The sequence below is a fragment of the Manacus vitellinus genome, unplaced genomic scaffold (assembly GCF_001715985.3).
Source record: "Manacus vitellinus isolate BGI_N305 unplaced genomic scaffold, ASM171598v3 scaffold_18_pilon, whole genome shotgun sequence".
Lineage (NCBI taxonomy): Eukaryota > Metazoa > Chordata > Aves > Passeriformes > Pipridae > Manacus > Manacus vitellinus.
The window spans coordinates 9,920,945-9,942,914 of record NW_021939324.1 but is presented as its reverse complement, the minus strand read 5'-3'; the positions used below and the strand labels follow the sequence as shown (position 1 = coordinate 9,942,914).

At 35.5% G+C, this 21,970-nt stretch overlaps 1 protein-coding gene across 8 annotated transcripts in view; it reads right to left on the bottom strand.

Moving 5' to 3' along the window:
- Positions 1–885: 885 nt before the first annotated feature.
- Positions 886–21,970, bottom strand: part of POLK (DNA polymerase kappa) — a 33,597-nt gene continuing 12,512 nt past the window's right edge. For 5 of the 8 annotated variants that reach the window (XM_018070438.2, XM_018070436.2, XM_018070437.2 and 2 more), the window contains exons 4-15: positions 17,535–17,687; positions 17,031–17,162; positions 15,112–15,265; positions 13,109–13,312; positions 11,270–11,394; positions 10,920–11,086; positions 8,933–8,965; positions 7,166–7,262; positions 5,804–5,975; positions 4,033–4,995; positions 2,876–2,927; positions 886–2,736 (exon numbers count right to left, since the gene is read on the bottom strand). In XM_018070438.2, coding sequence (XP_017925927.1) covers positions 2,652–2,736; positions 2,876–2,927; positions 4,033–4,995; positions 5,804–5,975; positions 7,166–7,262; positions 8,933–8,965; positions 10,920–11,086; positions 11,270–11,394; positions 13,109–13,312; positions 15,112–15,265; positions 17,031–17,162; positions 17,535–17,687 — 2,337 coding nt within the window. In that variant the 3' untranslated portion in view covers positions 886–2,651. The remainder of the gene's footprint in view (positions 2,737–2,875; positions 2,928–4,032; positions 4,996–5,803; positions 5,976–7,165; positions 7,263–8,932; positions 8,966–10,919; positions 11,087–11,269; positions 11,395–13,108; positions 13,313–15,111; positions 15,266–17,030; positions 17,163–17,534; positions 17,688–21,970) is intronic. The other 3 variants (XM_018070442.2, XM_018070440.2, XM_018070441.2) reach the window with 3 other exon arrangements.

The window sequence follows — 21,970 nt, the reverse complement described above, 5'->3', positions numbered from 1 at the left end:
CAGAATGACATGGCACAGATCCCTGCAACACCAGCCAGATGACAAGCCTGGGCCACTGCAGTGGCTCCCTCGGCTGACTTGTGGGCAGTATGATTCTTAATAACTCCAGCCCTTGGCTCCGACCTGCACACTACAATGTGTGAGAGCGAGACTGGGCTGTGATAAACCATCCCCAAAATAATTCCAAGGTGGATCAACCTACAGGGAGAACATGTCAAGCCCAAACTCTGTCCTGCTCATGTTTCTACCTGTTACCAACATGCTGCGGTCCGAAGGGGGGATGGGGCCGTGGCACAGCACGGCCCGGGACACAAGGTAGGGTGCAGGTAGAATCGTTTATTGAGGCGTGCGCCGGATTCTTTAGCAGTTTGGGTGGGGAAAGGGCCAGAATATAGGGTGGAGCATGAGACAGAAAAACGGGGGAGCAAATCAGGATAGGGGCACAAGCAAAAGAGGGAGGAACGTGGGAGGAACCGGGGAAAGAAGGGGCGAATTGAGGCTGTCTCCTCTCTGCAGCTTCTCCAGCCAGCCCGCAGGAAAGCAGGGAAGTGGATAAGCCTGAACATGCCCAGGAGATACAAATTCTGGGGAAGCATACAATGTGTATATACATAATAACTATAAAGTCTGTATCATAAAGTCCTTTCAATCGCCGTACATATTTTTCCACTTCTGAAATTTTTCCCATCGATTCCTGGTCCTTCACACCAACACTTCAAAATTATAGCTCTATGACACTTCACTTTTAAACAGATGGTAAGACAATTTTCAAGGCTTAGTCAAACTAACTTAATTTTTTCAAGCCCTTACAGTAGCTTAGTTTTTGCTAAGTAATTCTTACATAAAAATACACAATTTAAATATACACACACAGTGACAAGGTAATACTTAGATTCTACACTTTATTGAATCAGACAGATACAAACTAATAAAGGGAGAGGTGTTCACTTTCTAAACAGCAGTGGCAGCTTAATGTTCCCCCAGCTGCTTTTATGTCTTTCCTACCAAAAGTTTCCAGCTCCCACCTCTGCCAACAGAACAGTTCATGCTGAATGCTCACTGACCTGCTTCAGAAAAAGTCAACTCAATCAATTTGCACAGTCTGAACTAGTCCAGCTGATTTGGTCTGAAGAAGGTAAGGGAGCACTGACATGAAGTCAAATGACAGAGCTGTGGGTACAGTGGCATCTGGCAAACAAACAGACAAGCAGGTTGAGATGGTGTAATCATTCCAGCAATTTTGGAAACAAAAAAGCACATTCTGGACTTAGCCTGGGCATCTAAGACATACCATGTACATACTGGATTAAAAACCAAGCAAATCCCCAAGTATTTCCAAAACAGTTAAACAACAAAATAGATGTTTCTACAGTAGCCACTTCTTTAAATCAGTTTGCAGTCAAAAAGCAATTTATATATCATACAGGGTTTAGCACTGTTTGTGTAACTGCTAAGAAATATGCTATCATAATAAATTATTTGTCAGATAAATATTTAAGTATAATAAAATTCCTTTAAGCATTTTGTCATGAACAGAAAAAGCTAAACAGTGTATTTTAAATATTTGCACTTAATTCCTTCCTTCAACATATGCACTGATAAAATATAATTTATTCGGAAATAAAAAATAATTTTAAAGAGAAATATAGGTAAACAGTAAGAGGTTCATCATCTTGCATATTTGCACATAATTCATTATTATTGCACCATGAGACCTTTTATTTAGAGCAAATTATGTCCTACTGACTGGTGACAATTTCGAACCGTGAAGAGTTCTCAATCTCTTTGGAAAGGTCAAGGATCAAATAGCATGTCTGACTACACTGCAGGAATCCTTCTCTCAATTAGCAGTTTTATTAACATTTTCTAAATCAGTGAAGTCATCCTGTATCTCACCACAATGAGATGGACACGGCTGGTCCATCGATTCTTACTGAAGTAATTTTCAGTAAAACAATGAAAGCTTGATAGTGCTCTAAGTTCTTGTTCTTGTCCTTTGAAACTGTGAGACCAGTAAGTTTTTTTGCTCACTGAGAAGACATTTGTAAGCTGAAGTCAAGCAACTCAGCTCTTCTTTGTTATCACACAGCCAATATAATAACTAAATTTGGCATTGAATTGTCCAAGGAAGTGTCAGCCTGAGCTACTACGATTACCACCGTGAGGATGGCAGGTCAGGTGTGGTCCTGAGAGAGAATGGCAGGTCAGGTGTCCTGAGAGAGCCTTCAGTAAGTACAGTGTAGCACCCTAGCTAATGATTCCTGCTCTCTAGGGAGCTTGCCCTACAAGCTTGCTCAATGGCAGCTCTACCCAATCTGTTCCGTTTTTTGAACAGCAGAGAGAATTCATGAGGCTGCTCATGGCTCTCAGAAAGTTCTACATGTTCAGTACAAACAAAATCGTAGTGCTAGCAGATTTTGATTCTTGGAATCAACTGGGGAAAAAAAAAGTACTATTCTAAAAAAAACCAAAAAAATTACCTTATTTATATTTGCACCTCTTCTTCTACCTCAGACATCATGTTCTTTCTATACAGATATGCAATGGCTCCAAAGTGACAGGCACCTGAATCCAGCCTACCAACAATGCTAAATTAATTTGCAGTCATAAAACCGTATGAAATACTTCATATAGAATATGCTGCTACACAGTCATTTAAAAAACGTTTTGATTGTATGCTTGGAATTGCTCAACTTGGTCTTTTTTGATACTGATTGTGAAGTTGTTAATCCAGACCTGAAATTAAAAAACAACAAAACAGTAAGAGGTTAAAATATACAATGCATACCTACGCAATGTTTACAATACCGAATAGTTTTCTAAACTTTATTATTTTAAAATGAGTGGTGTACTCAAAATTCCAGAAAACTCTCACCTTTTTGTTCCTTGTGATGGATTTGTGCATTGCTGTTCTTTGCTTAAAGCTCCTTAAAAGTAATTGGAAACAACAAAAATTAATTACTTCAAGAAAGAAAAAATGCTTCAGAAATTACACACATGGCAGAACTTTCTTTTTTAAACATAACCAAATTTAATCTGTCTCAAAAAGCAGATATTAGCTGCAGTCTGAGTATAGTAGTTTATATTAACATTTTAAAAAGAGAAAACCAAAAAGCCTTCAGTTTATTGAATTCTTTGAACCTCTTAGTTCAGAAGTTTTCAGAAATATTTCAGCATAACATAGTGGATTTTCAGGTGGTAGTTGGAAATTATGTTCTTAATTTTTTTATCCTGCGGAGGGAAAAAAAGAATCTTCACCAACAGTAAGTCCTTAATTTAAATCAAAGTCTGTTTGCACATGTAACAGCAAGAGTGTTTATAAAATTTTCTGTGTAAAAGGTTCATATTTTAAATATTAATTGCATACTGAAAAATTCAATACGCTAGCATTTTAATCTTCTCTTACAAATGTCAGGGAGAATAGGGATAAGTACTTTAGGCAGATACTTAACTACCTGCACATGTCTTCTAATCTGGCCAAAGATTAACTCTTCATCAAAGAAAGAAACTACTTGAGTAAACATCTACTGGTTTGGCATGTTACAGGTGCAGGTACATGATATATTTTATATTTATCTACAAGAAGCTTGGAAGTTTCTGCCTTTAAACTCTAGCTCACCCTCTCTGGTTTTGCTAGCACATAACATAACTTTTCTGTCAACCGAATCTCTGAAACAATCCAGGTTGAAGATGTTCTAATTGATTTTCATTTCAATCTCAGTGGCCTTGCAAACACCTTTCTGAACATGGTTGCGGGTAAAAAACAAACCATTTACAGAAATTCCTGTGTCACCGTTATGGCAAATGGGAGGGCACTGTCTAACTACCATTACAGTCATAAATCTAGTTTCCCATGAGAACTGATTTGGTATTTTTTAGATAAAAATGTTCAGTCTTACACAGGCCTTACTAAAACGAGCTTGTAGCAAAAATCTCAAAGTTCCAAAAAGTTCAAATACACCATTACCAAAGTATTCTAATTGTACAAGCAGATAACTTGAATAATAAATACATCCTAGTGCATATACTCACCAACTCTATTCTGGTTTTCCATACTGTAATTCTCAGCAGGAAAATCTTTTTTTTCTGTCAGCTCCTGTATAAGACCTTTATTTAAGCAGACATCCACATGTCTGTTAAATGACACAAGACTGGTGGTTTTCTGTTCTGTATTACAAACTGGACAAACAAGAACACTGCCTTCTTTAGCTTCAAAGAAACAGGATAAACTAGTTCCTGCTGTATGTTCCGTCTTTTCAAAATGGTCCTCATTGCCTTGAGATATTCTTTTGGGGAAGAGACACTCTTTCATACACACATTTCTAGCAATGTCACTGAGATTGCTAGGCTGTTGCTCTCTGTGAGACTTATCAGATACTATCTGAGCAAATTTTTCTGTGCTGTTGTTAGTAAAGCTGTCAGACATACTTGCAGATTGGTCTGTTCTTGCTAATTGATCTGTTTTATTTTTTTGCCATTCATCACCATTTTCATTTTCATTTCTAAAGTGTGGGAGTGTGTTGAGTGTATCTTCTCTTGATTTGTCATTCTTGGATATTTCCATAGTATCTTTAACAAATGTCCCATTGAGGCACTCATCAATATGTCTATTAAGTTCTTCCAAATTATCACTGCTTTGCTCCTCAAAGCAAACAGGGCAGGTGAAGATCTTACAGACATTAGAACTCTGGAAACCTGTGAGTTTCTTTGTTTCTTCCACAAAATTTGCCGATGACTTCCTATCGTGAAAGAGCTGCTTACCTACAGCTTCATTTGGAGGAAGATTCTCACTGTTTAGCAGCCTTGCTGCTCGCTTTTGATCAAAAAAACTCCCTCTATGAGATGCTTCTGAACTTTTTGTGAAATACTCTTGGTTAGACTTCTCTGGCTGAAGCCTAAGGAAACCAATTTCTTTTCCTGATTTTAAGAAACTCGTAATGCTTTTTTGTTGGTACTTCTTTTCTTCTTCACTTAGAAATCCTGATACTCGTACACCTAATGATGAAAAATAAACTTATAACAATAATTTTATGAGAACTTAATACTATTTCTTAATTGACACCTTTTGAGGTATATATCCACTCAATAACCGTGCACTTTATCTCTAAAAGGTGGCTATAGTACCTGCAAATACTAACAGTGGATCACAAGGTCAATACAATTTTATCAGATGCAATCACTTGCCCAACCATATCATTAACATCCCTTAACTTTTAACTGATTGCACTAAAACACGAGGCTATAAACATAATACGGTTACTTAAAATTCAGTCTAAAAGAGTTTTGCATGAATTTTCCCCACAAAAATATTTATTTTTTAAGTACATTTTAATATCTTAGGCAAATAAGTTTTATGTATCACTAAATGCTTCAAGCAGAATGTATAGGCACCTGAAACATAAAGGTCTTAGGATTGAGACAAATTTACTTTTGTCAGAAGTGTTTGCATTTCTTGCAGAACTTTGTACTTTAAGATCTATAAGCACTTCTGTTGCTGTGGTGCAAAGCAGATTTAAAAGCTCTTTTAAGGCACCAGAATAAGCAATGCTACAGTTCAAGATTCTGCTCTCATGCTGATGTGTATGTTGTTCTATAAAACAAGTTCAACTTCAATTAGTAAAACATTCCTGAGTTACCAATCATCACTCCAGAGCTGTTTCCATTTGCAAAAACTACTAGGCTAACAGAGAAAGGATAAATAAACTTATACTGATTTTACTTTAGAGTGCAGTGTATATTATTTTGATACACCGTAAGATCTCATAATTCTGAAAAACGAAGAATGAGTTTGAAATATTTTTACCCATAAGTCTGATCCGTAGAGGGTGAGGAGCAACACTATCAATTTCTGTTCCTAACAAGTCTTTAGCAACAGCAAATATTTCCTCCTCAGTAGAAACAGAAGACAGCACAGTTGAAGCTCTTGTTTTAACTTCAAAGTTCACATTCTTTAACTTCAAGGTAACAGTTTTACCCTTGGGAAAAAAAAGAATATAAAAAAGGAAAAAGGTTAAGCATGTCATAGAAACAGAAACAATTATGATGTAGCATCTATATGGGCCCTTAAGCCACAAGCAAGACCGGGTGCTTATCTGTGCACAGCAAGGGGCACTGCCAAGAATTTGCCACCAAGATTCTGTATTTGCCCTTAACTGTTGAAGTCAAATTCTCCGAATTGAGTCATTTGGCTACAATTCTCAGCAGACCATCTGCCACCAGTGCATGTTCAACAGAGTTCATGTTTTGCCTACAGGCCACTTCTACCCTAAAAAATTATTTCATCATTTCGAAATTTCCAATACCATATATCCCAACTACTAAGCATGCAAAAGCATATCCAATTATGGATTTGTTGAAAACTTCCTTCCTCCTGCATAGCACTATCAGAGCCACACAGCTTCCGTGTTTAGCACAGATATTCCCACTGCAACACCTTCCAAACCATTTGTGTGATCTATCATGTCCATCCAAATATAAATAAATAGCACTCCCTTTGTTCTGATGCCTTTGTAAGCATATCTCCTTGTCCTTCTTGGCTGATCATTTACCTTCCAAACTGTCATCTTTTGAGATATTCTTTTATGGCTGAGGAAGACTAACCATAATTCTTTTAGGTCTTGAATGTTATTCTTTGCTTTAACACAAAGACCTCCAAAGAAAACATGTACTGTTCTTTCTAGGTAATAAACAGAAATCTGGGGAGAAGGAATAAAGGGATTGTTTCTACCATTCATACCACTGAATGCATATATGAATAACTTGTCAGCAAGTTTGGCATACATCAAATTCTAAAACTACACAACTGGCTACTGACTGGATCCTGTATAAATATAGGAGAGAAATATAGTGTTTTACATACATTAGTGTTACATGATTGTCCAAGCATGGCTCTATTACTCCCTCATAAACAAACACTGCTTTTAGCAAAAAATGTTTATATGCTAAGTAACTGGTTAATAAGTTTAATTTTTTTTCCCACACATATTATTAGATATACACCTCCACAATATCAAAATGCTGCCTACATCATTCTAAACATCTGTAAATGAAACAATGAAGACTTCTGAAGATAGACTGCATGATACGATGCTGCTGAAAGCATTTACACTAAAGCTGCATTTAATAAGTTGGAGTCTTTTTGAAGTAATCAGAATAATATAAATACCTTAAGTCCTTCTTTCTGTAGCTCTTGAGCAAGGTCTCTGCAGAGTTCTCGACACAAACTGTACTGGTCTTCTGCTCTGTTTATTTCACTGAATGTTCTAAGACAAAGATGTGATCTTTTTTCAGTATGAATCCTACTATATGTTCATATATAACCGGCTGCAATCTAAAAATATTTTTTGTACAGTTAAGCTAAACTACATCAGAAGAATGTTGTATAGGTTTGAGCATTTACTTCAAGGAAAAGTTATTATTAGTAGGAATATTTTGTTTGCAAAATGTTTGCAAGGCCCTTCAAATAATTAAATAATTTGGCTTTCAATTTTTCATGCATTATTTGAAAATGTATCAGATTTAATGTCATTAATGCTTAAATATTTGCAAGACAGAATACTAACACTAAATGAATTCACAGAACCAGCCAAGTTATTTGAGTTTAGTCTCCTTTGTACACACTGTGTAACATCAGAAGAAATTCAGTATTTGAAAGTCAACATCAGAGCCAAATATCAGAAATAAATAATGCAGATGCTAAGAAAAAGATGCCAGCTAGGATAATTACATCTAGCCTCAGAGGAGGAAAAGCTATCTTTCTGCCAAAAATGTTGCCAACTACCTTTACTAGAGCTTCTTAGTAGGGAAATTACAGTATTTTTTTGTTGTTGTACATTTGCTTTTAAGTAACAACATGAAAGGCAACCTTCAGTTAGAAGTGGTTTTAAGAGAAATGGGAAGTAAAACTTAGACAGCAAATATTTTTGGAAAGGTCTCACAGATCCATTTTTTCATGTCAGGCTTTATATTTACAAGTGCAAAGTCCATATAGTTACACTGGATTTCACATCTCTAAGTTATATTCAGATTTACTCTATTCTATTGGAAAGGCTTTGCTTATTATCATTCACGTTCCCCTAAGAATGTTTGCATGCTACCAAACTAATGGGACTAATATTTCCCTGTGGGTCCCATACCATTATCCTAGGAGTAATTCGTGCTATTCTGGCAATGTTGCAGTCCAAGGTTTGGAAGGAACAGTATAGAGAGGACTATCTCTTCCCCTCCATATAAACTAGTTTCATGATCTCAGCAGCCTGCAAACCAGCACAAGACTAAAGCCTGTAAAACAGCACAAGACTAAAGCTATAAATTTCTCACGTTTGATGGTACCAAAATCTTATGGGGCTTACTTCAGCTGCTCACAACTACTAAGTCTCAATAGGACTAAGCATCTTTTCTTACCATCTTTCCTAAGAAAAGACAACACATGAGGGTAGGGATAATTATTAAGGTGTTCTACAGATCCTCCCTGCATCACTTCTGTATTGAAAACAAACTTCTGGAAACAACAAGCACCACTTTTTAAGGAACTTTACACTAACTGAAACCTAAAAATAAGGAAATGCATGTGACTGCAGGCTATTACACTGATATTGACATTAAACTAGAACATATAAAAAAACTCAAGCCTTTATATAGTTCCACCCTATCTTTAAGCTTCATGATCACTTTGATGTCTTAAAGGCATTAGCAGAATCGGATGATAAGAAAAGACAACACACTCACTGACAAAAATATCTCCATAGTATTCAGGAGCCAAGGGAAAAAAGTAATGAAAGCTTGAATCTAATTTAGTGAGCTTATTGTATATGTTGTTTTTTAACACATATAAGTACATTATGAAATTATACGTCTAATAAAAGTATACACTACATGGTATTTAGTAGTTTTCATAATGAACGCAATTTTTCTCAATATTAAAAAGGCATACCTTTCAGTACTCATACTTTTTCTTTCTCCATCCCTTCAAAAAGAAAAGCAATTTATTATACTCACTTTACATAGAACTGTTATCTTTTCAATAAACTCTGAGTCAACCAATTATGCCTCGATAAGTAACAGCAATCTCTTCTATAAAGTCTGGATGCTAACTTTTTCTACAAATCTTGTACATCCAGTTTAAACAAGTGTTAAATGGAGATTTAAAAAAAAGGAAACCCTTAAACTTCTGTAATTTAAGTAAAGACATAGATCAGCCATAGATGTCAATAAAAATAAACACTGTGTAAAAAAACCAAACAATCCCTCCACCCTGCAACTCACCTCCTATATCAGGAGTCTTATCTAAAACCAAAACTAAGTACAAATCCTATGCTGTCACACCTCGCTGTGACAGGACTGCTATCAAAATCCTGAACATACATGTATATTTGAATATCTTTTTATCTGAGGATCTGAGGAAATAGTTTGCTTTCTGTCTAAATGATTCTTCAGGTTAAAGGTGACGTGTTAAGGCTAGGTTTTCTTGTTGCATTCTTTCTTTTCAGTTTTAGTTGAGCACCCTTTAACAACTCTTCTGCATAAAAGAAGTTCCTCAGAGCAATTTCTTTTTAAGTCCTTCTTTGTAAGTATTTTTGTATGTTTGTAAGTATTGGAAATAACAAATTTGGTATGTTCAGATTTTCTTAAAAGAAGGTGGTCAGAAACAACAACCATAAGATGAACTATTTACTGAGGACTCAGGCTGTGTTAAAGGCTTGCATTCTCCACACTGAAATCACTGAAATTAAGTTGATGCAAAAAAAAGAAGAAATTTCTTAGACATTAAATCCATGAAAAATGTGTTCTCCATATGACAATAACCTTGACTTCTGAAATGTTCCTTTTTTCTTTATTTTTCCTTTTTTTTTTTTTTTTACTTTTTTGGGTTTTTTTTATGTACTAGGAGATTGCCCAGACGCTACAACACCTAACAAGGGTGAATAAGGAGAAAGAGTGCACCAACTATTAAAAGACTATTCAAGGTCTGTTTATATATTAACAGAAACAAATATTTGGAAAACTGGGTTTTATCTTTTATCAAGTCACCTTTACAAAGTCAATCTTACTGCACATTTTTTTACAAGTCAACATACTTCTGAATAGAAAGAAACCCAACAACACAAACTTTTGTGCTAGCACATTACTGGGCTTCAAACTGTTAACTGTATATATTATTTTGCAACAAAATGCTACAGTTTGCTGGTTTTTTTTTAAAAGAACAAGTGCTCCGTGCTTGTATCCAGGACAAGCTTAGAAATTACAAATATTATTGAAGAGATGTATTCACTAGTCAGACTGACTTCTCCTAAACAGGAAGCTAAAAGCAAATAAAGTCGTATGAACTTTAAAGGAGCGGATATTAAGAAGGATATAAAAATCTTCAGTTCTATTCCACCAAATTCACATGTTGATATTACAAATATATATGTAATCCTCATAGAAGACACATAAACTTCACTTACTTTCATTAGAAATATGACAATTTTACTACCAGAGAAGATCAAATACCAATGCAATTTTCATTATAATCAGATAATAATAAACACTAATGAATGTGTATTGTTTTTTTCAAGGAAAAAGGAGTGAACACCTCTGCTTAGGGCAATTCAGTTCTGTTCAGCTATTTTGATAATTATGAGGTTATCCTAAATGATCCTCCCCTGATTTCTTGATATACACGTATGTACAACTTCCCTGACAAGACTTTTTTAGATTTCATATTTAGACAGGGCTATACAAACCTTTGCTTTTTCATGTTTGGCTGTTGTATCTTAGCCATAAGTATAACAATAACAGATGTCAGAGACTAAAAAATATGCTAAACAAGCCATATTTCCATAATATTTGTCAATAAAATAAAATGTACATTATGTAACACACACAAAGAAACATTTAGAAAATTCTGAACATAGGAGGAAAAAAACCCCAAAGCATACTTTTCCAAATGTGTTGAGCCCAAACCAAGGGAAATATCCAAGAAATTACGCCAAGATATTTCTGAAAACAGAAGAGAAAGCAGTGCCCTCTGCTGGTAAAGTTCTGAGCAAGTCACAATTCCAAGGGCTTTTAACATCTTCTCTGTTACTTTTCCTATGCCTGGCACCTAAAAAAGAGTAAGTAACATTATAATGGAAACTTTCCACTTGTAGATCCATTACCAAGAACAATTTAAATCAAACACAACTTGGAAGATTACCTAGAAAACTGTATCCTTTCAGTAGAAATTTTCCTTTTAGAACAGAAAAAATATACATGACAGCAGAGTAAATGTCATAGTGTCTCTTACCTTTCTAATGGGTAAATCTTTTAGGAAGTCTAGAACTGCTTGTCTCTCAGGAGTAATTCTGTATTGCCCATTAGGCTTATTACGATCACTGCACATTTTTGCTAACATTGTATTTGGTGCTATTCCTTAAAAACAAACAAACAAACCTCACCTTTAAAAAATACAAGATGGAGTTTAATTTCAACAGTCAAATATTTAAAAGCAAATGAGCAGCCTACATATTTGGCAAAGACTAAAATAAGGAAAAGAATGACAATAACTGATAACCAGACTTGATATAATTCTGCAAAAAAAATTTTGAGATGGACATCAGAGAATATAAATACATGTAGCAGATTAAATATAACAGATAAAGTTTACTGCCTATTATAAGATAGTCAGGATAACATAACATGCCCTAATAAGTCATGAAGGGTTACATACCAAGTGCTTAAAAATAACAACAGTTACGTGATTGAACATTTGCATGATGTGATTATGGTGAGACAAAGGAAATGCTTCCAATGGCAGTTATAATGAACTGTTTAGGAGAAGATCTTTCTTCCTTGTATTTCAGCAAAAAGAGTTTTTTGACAAAATTTACCAAATTTTAGTATTTTGTGGGCTAGCAGTGCAAGTAGTCATTTAGAAATACATACATTTCACAGACACTGATAGGAATGAGGAGGGATGGCTCTTTTCTATCAAAGTATCTGTTTCTACAAATGAACTCTGGAATTGGTTTAGCAAGAAAACTAAAATAACTGTGTGCTAGAGTCCTAGTGGTCCAACTTTTGATTTGCTCACTGATAAAACATTATTCAAGATAGTAGAAATAATTCTACTTACTATTGATTATCAGTATTTTTTCAGTTAGCCTTCTAATTGTTTTTCACTGTTGGGCTTAAGATCCCTGATTGCATTTAGAAAACCTATGTTTTCTAAACACAAACTTATCCTTAGGAAGGCAAAATTTCAGTAAACAAAACTGATATTTGTCTACCACTCGTGAGATACTATACATAGGTGGAAGACTCATCCAGCTTCCTCTTACAAGCTGTTTCGTTACCTCTGCTTACATTTCACATTTCCTTAGCCTTCTGCATCTGCTTCATAAACCTCAGCATTCCCTGATGCCTCACTGACCTGGTTCACAAAGCACTAGGGTGGCTTCCAAACTTTGTGGCTAGGGACATATACTGGTTTTAGTGACCTAATGCAGATTATAATCAAAACACTTGAGATTCAGAGGTAGCTTGCCTGAAGTCAAGACATAAAATTTGATTGGTAAATATTAAAAAGCTACTGAAGAGTTTACTAAACTTCAACACATATTTACTTCTCTGAGAACTAACATTTTAATGAATTTTGATATTGTCTTAAGCAAAGAATGGTGTGGAGAAGTCAGAAACACATAACAGTATGGATCTGCTATTCAAATTAAGAGCAGTTTAGCAACCAGTGACAGATTTTACTATGACCCACTGGCTGACAGAAACAATTTACGTGATGCACTAAAACAGCAACCACCTGTGCTAAGATCAGCTCAGGTGCACTGGTCATTTCTCCACATTACTTACTTGTATATCAAGAAGAAAGAAGCAAAAAGATAACTGTTTCAATGATTAAAAAAGAGAAAAAAAGGAAAACAAATAGCAGTGGCTTTAATAGCTGTGAAATCTGAAACAACTGAAAGTCACAGTCTTTGCAGAAGAGAGCATGTACATGTAAAGAGCATATTTCTTTGCAGCGCAAGAATGCTGTGGCAAGGTTAAATTCTTAATTAATGCTCTCTGAGATAAGAGTAGAAAACATTTTGGAAATACAAAGATTTACTATTATTCATATGTGTCTGAATACCTGCACTAGCAGTCAGTTGAGTTTTCTGCTCAATCCTAAAGCGAATTTCCTTCACAACTTCCTCTGCAGAAGTACCAAAGACAACTGAATTTTCTACTGATTGACTTCTTTGTTTAAGGTGAGATGTGTTGTCTTCAAACAGTACCGGTGAAGAAGAGCATTCACCCTCATTAAATTTGTCAGACATATTCATATCATCTTTATCTAAGACAGAAACACAAAGGATTAATATATCCATATATAACATCCTGATTTCCTTCTACAGCAGCTGCAGAGTTCACTAGTGGTTTTATTTCTTTCTACTTTTATTTAGACATTGCCTTTTTTTTTGTTTGAAGATATGAGAGTCATAACTGCTTTGTTTTTAATATGTTTTGAACTTGGCTGAGATTGGCAGAATTAGCTAGGAGACTGGACATAACTTCCAGAAAAGCAAAAAGATTTAATGGCCTGTTGCTGTAGCAGCTGAAAACCATCAAGATTTTGGCTTTATTTTTGTTTCAAATCAGATTGAAGGCCAGATGCTCTCTTTTTCTGGTGGAAATGAACATCTTTTGCAGAAGTTTTTTCAATATTGTCCAAAGAAAATTAGGTTTCTGGAATATGTGGTTCTAGAACTATCAGTCTGGTGAGCTTCTTGTTTTCAACTGCAGTCATAGCAGAACAAGTAATTCAGCAGTCCTTTTTGTCTGACTCTACAAACATTATACTTACAGTTTCACATTCCAAGCAGTTGTTTGTGTTTCAGAGGAAGAAAGATGTCAAAGAAGTATGAAGAAGCACATGACTACACACCAGTGATATTTATTTTGTAAAGATCATGCCAGTTCACTGCTTTCTATTTTATTAATACTTTTCTGCAGTAGTGTATCCTTTATAATCCTCTTCATGACTATTCAGATAATTTCTGAATACTGATAATATAAATGTTCCAGTTAGTGCATCCTTCAACCGTTTTACCATGCAGTTTGGTTTAGAAAGCCCAGTACCACTTTTTACACATTTTACTCACGTTAAAAGAAAAATATCCTCCAAGTCCAAATCATTAGCAGTATACCTTTTATTAACAAGTGAGCAATAGAGGAAGTTGACCTGTTAACTAAAAATCTGAGGTAGAGAATATATGCAAGGACCTAAGTATTTACACTTCCAATGGGTGCAGCATATCTGAAGCTTATGTTATGTGCATGTGTGACCGGCACTCCTCACTCCCCACTTCCGGTACCGTGGTTGGTCATCGTGACTGAGGCCATTTCACAAGGCGAGCAGCCCTTCTCTGGAAACGTGTTTGTGCCCCTTCCCCTCGTTATCAGGCCCAGAAGGTCCTGTGCTCCAAGGAGACAAACCAGATATCTTTTTCCCCTCCCTCCTGGCCTCAGGGTCCCTGGGCACCAGGCCAATCACTCCACTCCGTGCCCGCCCCCAGGTCCTGCTCCGGGCCAGCCCGGGCTGTGGGTGATCCCTGTGGGTGACCCCGGTGGCTGCAGTGCCAGGAAGCATTCTCAGCCCCAGGAGCACTGTCTGTCTGTAAAATCCCCTGCAGCGGGTCCTGAGAGGGAACTTGTACCAGAGCTGCTGCTGGACAGAGAGATCTGGGACCCCCCACTGTCCAGGGACACCTCTGCCATTGTCTGCTTCCTCTGAGGACTGAGGGAGGGACTCGTGTTCTTTTATATGATTTTTGAGTCTAGATTAAGAGTGTTATATTGATACATCAAACCATGTGCTATGATCCAACCCGATCTGCAGAGGGTCCAGACTGTATTATACTATAAACTCTTTATTTTGCTACTTAGAGACTGTACTACACTGATTCTCCTTACAGAAATCCTTTGCCATTCTAATAATAAATTCCACACCATGCTAACAATTAAATCCTGTTAAGAAAATAAAGCTTAAATCCTAACTACAATTTAGTGCCATCATCATTCTGCCAAGAATCCCTAAAAGAAACTGCCTGTCATCTCAGTGTCAGGCGACCACACGAAAAGTAATTTGCTTACCTACACCTGTAGGGTTTTCTGTGTTAAAAAAGAATCTTCTCCTATCTTCAGGCCAGTTCAGTCTTTCCTCCAAGTGCTCTGTTATGTTCAGGTAGGCTTCATCTAGGCCCATAGGCATAAAGTTGGGATCATATTCAGCCAGTATTTCTCTAACCTTGATAAACACATAGTGAAAGTTTAAAGCCTCACTGCTATAAGAGCAGATCTTGACACACAATTAGGACATGAACAAATGTACTCCGAAACTTCAGAATGACCAATAAATATTAAAGATACTTAAGGAACAAATTATTTCTTCATACTGTAAAATTACAGTAGTGCTTCTCACAAGTAGTAAGATATTAGTAGTAAGTGAGAACTAAACAGATGCAGAGCAGTGTATTTTACTGCAGAGGTCACTAAGATCAGTGCATAAGGACTCCAGGTTCACTGACACTGCAGTAAGCATGGGAATAAAACTCTGGGGACCTGAAACAGCAAAGCAGATGATGCATCTTTCTGCACTGTGTGTCAGATACCACATATGCAAGGGTCAAAAAAATCCACCATCAACTGCAAACATCTAAGTTTTAAATTACATTAAAACTAAAGTTATAGCCAGTATTTTAGAGCAGTAGTTAATGCCACAGTTAAAACTTTTTGGGAAATCTTTAATGATAAGTAGAAGGAAACATAGTAAAATAAATGGTCAAAATAAAACCTCTACCTTCTCTACTCTCTCATTTTTTTAAAATATGGAGGAAAATCTGACTGCCTCATGTGTTTTCCTATCAGTTTGGATCAAATTCTTAGGTATCACAATGTTTGTTCACATGCACTTCATCTTTCTGAAACTGAAAAAAGATAGGATTCACTATTGGATTTTAAATGACAAAATGAAATATATTTAAATATTTTCAATCCAAATCCCAAGAGAAAAACGTAAATGAAAATCCAAATCAAAGTTAAGTGGTACTATAGTTAGATGTGGACATAGCTTTTTAGCAATAAATCCAGGCATGGTTCCACACACACCAAATCTTCTAGCATGGTAATTCCAGGTGGACTTAGGAGAAATTAAAAAAATTTAATACTTTACCTTATCAAACAACAAATGAAATATGTAACATGAAATCCAAGATCCTTACCAAGTTCAAATCCATTCTGAAATACTCATATTTATATATGCTTTCTTTTACAGAAGTGAAAAAAATCAAGTAAGATCAACCTTATTTTTTGTATGTGAAGAAACTGAGGCTTCATAAAAATAAATGAGTAAGTTTCCATAATTTTATGGAAGTCAGGAGACTTGTGTCATGCACTGGTTTCATTTAAAACATACAAAAGATCTTTTTTCCTTTTTTTTTTTTTTAAACCAGGCTTTTGGGTAACCCAACTATTTCCTCTGGCACTAAGTAAACTACTGCCATTAAGGTAAAATATGATTTTTTTTTCCCTATTTCTTCTGCTCTTTATATGAAGTCCCTTCTTTAAAAAAAAATAAATCTGCATTTAGAACTCACTAATGTTCTTTGCTTTTCTCTCTCCAGTAATTAGTATTCAAAATTATGATTATGCATTTTATGAAATTATTATCTCCATGTTTCCTACGTACTTCCAACTTCCTAATAATTAGATCATGCTTCATGGTTTTGAACTTCTAAGAATAATAAGGCTCAAGTGCTACCACTACGCAGAGGTTTTCAAAACCTCTATCAGCAGCACTACTAACTAGTAAAACAGTAAGATGGGTGAATGTAATGCTCTTTCATCCCCTTGCCCAAAAGCACCAATTTTTTGTTTAACTTATATTTAAAGCCACATCACTGAAGAGTTTAATATTTAAGCTATCACTTTTCATATTATCTAGAACTGATATTATGGATAAAGTCTAAAACCAAGTACACCAACTTTTGGTTAGAGAGTACTTTCAGACTTACCTCTTTACTCACTTTGCCATATTTTTCAAAGTTTAGTGGTACTATAGTTAGATGTGGACATAGCTTTTTAGCAATAAATCCTGGCATGGCTGCACGCACACCGAATCTTCTAGCATGGTAATTTGAGGTGGACTTAGGAGAGAATAAATACGTTTACTGTTCAGTAATCAAATTCTTCTTAAAGTTTACTATTAAAGAATCACATTCTAATCACATATCTTCACATAGAAAAGACTGACAAGGCTAAGAGTTTACATGCACTTGCCCCTCCCCCCTCCTGCCTTTCAGACTGTTTACATACTTTAAATTTTCATTAGTACACTTTTTACTGCAAAATAAAATCCACCTTACACGGTCAAGTCTAAGAACAGTTGTTTTTTCTATTATTTTTGGGGTTTTCACACTTTCTATATAATAGTGTCATTATACTATACTATTATTGTTATGGTTTATTAGGCTTAAGATTTATGTAATCAATTTCTGTAGTTTAACATATGGCCTTACCAACATACTCATTGATCCCACTGCTATAGGCTTTTCCTTCAGCTCTGGATTGTCTCTCATTTCCACAGCTGCATAGAAGGCATCCATGTCAATGTGTACAATTGTACTGCTAAGGTTACGGGTCTGTTCCAGTTCTACCACAAGTTTGTCCACCTGAACAGAAGAAACCAATAACTGAAAAACTAACCTGGCAGAAGTGCAGCAGTATATGCACCTTGCATATAGTTAATGGAAAAAAACTAACAAACTGGCATAAAAAAACCCAAACAACAAAGTTTCTGACAAAACTTGCTCCCAGAGAGAACACTGCTGCAGCAATTAGTACAAAAACCGCCCAAAAACTCAATGAAAAAAAAATTGTTGTCATCTAGCCCCAGCTGGCAACTAAGTTCATGCAGTCACACCCTCACAGTGGAATGAAGGAGAGAGTCAGAAGAGTAAAAGTAAGAAAACTCATGCATTGAAATAAAGACAATTTATCACATAAAAAAAAAAAAGCTATGTACACAAGCAAATCTAAATAAGGAATTCATTCACTGCTTCCCATGGGCAGGCCAGTGTTCAGCCATCTCCAGGAAAAACAGGTTTCATCCCATGTAACAGTTACTTAAGCAAACAAATGCTGTAACTGCAAAAGTCCCCATTCCTTCTTTCCCCTCCCACTTTATATGCTGAGCATGATGCCATACGGTCTGAAATATTGCTGTGGTCAGTCAGGGACACTGTCTGAGCTATGTTCCCTCCCAAATCCTTGTGCACCCCCAGCCTCCTCATTGGTGGGGTGGGGCGAGGAACAGAAAAGGTCTTGGCTGTGTGCAAGTGCTGCTCAGCAATAGCTAAGCATCTCTGTGTTATCAGGACCATTTTCAACATAAATCCAAAATACTGCCCCAGGCCAGATACTGTGAAGAAAATTAAGTCTATGTCACCCAAAAGTAGCACAAAAGATCACCCAACAAACAACAAAATCCTACATGTGGAAAAAAACAGATGATGTAGCTGATTCAGACAGAAACTTCAATATGCAGCTTTAGTTGAAGTACTTCGTTTTAGCGACATAGGTTATTTTTAAAAAATGAAAACATGCTATTATAGAATTTCCAGCACTCCTAAATAAAGCTATCGCACTTCAAAAAATTTGCCTAGAAAGGTGAAGACCAGCAGCTCATAGGACACAACCATCCTGTCTTGTCAGAAATAAGGTCTCAAACAGGTTCATTTATGGCTAAGTTAGCTACTGTCAATCCCTCAATAAAATTCCTCAATATGTGTTAGAGGAATTCATATCATATGAGGCTAGATTGCCAGGAAAACTACAAAGTTTTTAAAGAAAAGCCTATACACAAAGTGTGTTTCACTCCAAATGGTAAAGATGTATCTCTACTAGTAGACTGTGAGCAGTACTGCTTTATCAGCTCCATGGCAATGTGAGGCAGAGGCCAAGATGCAGATAGCTCTTTGAAATACGTTAATTGTGCTTAATTTGCTTGCACTTTTTTATCAAAAGTCATGCAGATCATGTGCTTGTTCCTGAAATAGTGTTCAGCTATGAATTAGATATGAACTGTGCATGTCATGAGAAAGTATGAGTGTATTATTTGACAGGAGATTTTTAAGGTCTACTGACTTAAGATAACTGTTTTGGCAGTATCACATATCATTCTATAAGAAAGAGAAAATACAGAAAAAAAAAGAAAGCTATTAAAATATGATTATCTAACCACATTAATGATTATGGTAACCTTGATTTACACAACAAAAGGCTGACACTGCTAGTAAAAAATCAAATGATAGGCATAATAGATCTCAAGAAACGGAATTAGCAAAAGGAACCAAAGTTTCAATTTGCTTGCAGACACAAGAACACACAAAAACTCATGACATTAAGGCACCATTACAGAAATGTCTCTGGACTGACTGCAATGCATTTATGGTCCTCAAAAGGAATGTTCACATGCAATTTTCATGGTCACTTGAAGACTTTTTTTTTCCTTCTGTCAACAGAGCTGCCTAATAAAAAAACCATAAAAATCTTACCCCAAAAAAACCATCTTTCGAGCTCAAGACTCTTGAACCAAGCCAAGTGAGCTTGGAATGTTCTAATTAAATTGCTGATTAATGATTTACAAAGTATTTTCTTTGTTTTGTTCCAACTTGATTTGAGGGATAAAAGGCTACAATGGGGCCTTAAACTAGGCTACTCCATACAGAAGAGTACAGTGTGCTCTCTGAGGCTGAGAAAACTGGTTTAGACAAATTAAAAGCACAGGAGGAAAGCCATTCAAATGAACAACTGAAAAAAAAAGTGGAGTATTTACATTATTTTCATTATGCTACTAATTCAACAGAGCTTTATGTCACACTATAATTATCAAAAGCATCCTTATTTTAAATTATACTCTGCAGATAATTATCAGGCTACTCTCAAATTCAAATTGTTCAATTAATACTGTCAGTTGCTACTCTAGTTACACAACTCCTGCATTTCAATTTGTCACATTTATAACAAAAACTTATTTTTGCTTTTCCTCCCCCAAATATATTTCTAACATGCTACTTATTGATCAGCTAACAAACACATCTAAACAATGAAGCAAAATTACACTAAACAAAATGATAGCTCCTCAGCAAAAGAAACTGATACAAGCAATATTACATAACAAAACCCAGCCAAATGTACCCAGAGAACACTAGGAACCTACAAACATCTCCTTAAAAGTTATGGAGTAATTCCTTAGAGGTAAACCAGGCTGGTAAGTTTTTAAAAGCTTCTTTCAATTATCCTTTGAAGATAAAAAGAGATACTTTTAAAAATTTATTTATAAGCTAGATAAAAAATACCCAAAACTAAAAAGTACAAACTGCAATTAGAAGTTTAATTTTGCTTACAGTGACTTTTAGACAATTTGAAGAGTAATCTCTCCTTCCTTACCCTATGATACAAAATATGAGTTTTCAAAGCATGACAGAAGAGTGAACAAAAGCAAGACAATAGTAACTATTTACCCAGTAACTATTTATCCCAGAATAAACATCTGGGATAAAACCAACATGGATGAAAATAGCAAACAACAGTATGGTAGTTTCCAAATCTGGTAGTAGCTGGATACTTTTTAAAGTATTATTAACTATTGCTGAATTTCAACCAGTTCCACTCTAGGCTGTTTAGATAATCTGTTACAGAAAAGCTTCCAAAAATTACATGATACTGTACAGTATATAATTTCCCTTAAAATGTTACAATTACATCCATGAGGAAAACTTCAAACCCCATTTACATTTAAGATTATCAAAACCAACCAACCAACCAAAAAAACCTAAACAAAAAGCCCAAACAAAACCCCCAAAACAAACAAACAAAACAAAAACAACAAAACCCCCACATTTGTATGCCGAAATGCCAGTTTTAAGATTTACAAGTCCTTTCTGATCTTCAATATTTGCAAAATCGATGGTGGTAAGTGCCCTTCTGAAAAGATGGCCTTGTAAGGAAAACTAAAATTTGAGGAATACCCTCACAAATTCCTTGGTATACACACATTCTACTGGTAAGAAAGACAGCAAAATCCAAGATTTCAAGATTTTTTGTAGCTGCAAAGATCTAAACTTAGCCAGTAAAGAAGTGTGCATGTTATACCCTCTAATGACAGTTCTCATGAAGTATGACAGCTGACCTTACAGTGTCTCCATTGGAAATAAGGATGACTGCTATTTCAGCAAGTACCATAAAGATATCAAACTTGGAGTTTGATACTTGAAACGGAGTTTCAAACTTGGGTCCCAGTAAGACCCATATGAGAGAATTTCTCTTTTTAAGTTTCCTTTTTTTTCCTATAGAAACCAGTTTTCATAAGAAATATTAAAAGAATATAACATTATATTAAAAGATCAAAGAACCAAGTTCAGAAAAGGCCAACAGGAAGGTAGACAAAGCAATACAAATTCATTGGCTTCCACTATGTGCACTACATATTTTTTCATGACATAACTATACATTAGTATTATATATAAGATTCCAGTCATTCATGTAATTTATTTTATAAGAAAGATTATTCTCTTTAAAATAAATAGTTCTGTGGTGAAGGTAGGATAGAAATGAAAGTATTTTTTTCTGTAATTAAGTGACTTAAAAGCTATCTCAGTTAACTGAAAAAAGCAATTGTACAAGCAGAGTCATAATTGATCTATGCTAAAGATTCACCAAAAACCATTGTGGCATAGAGACTTAACAACAAACTTTTCTGAGGTACTCAGAACTGCAAGCTTTTCTGAGCGCAAATTTGAGACCCTGGCATCTCATGTACAGAAGAGATTTGCAAATCTGTAATGAACAAAGAAGGTTGTACACCATAAGAAGCTCAACCCATAATCCTCACAACGGCATTGAAAATTAATGGACGTGTCTAATCTTCATGTGCTTCAGCTCCTAATCTCAT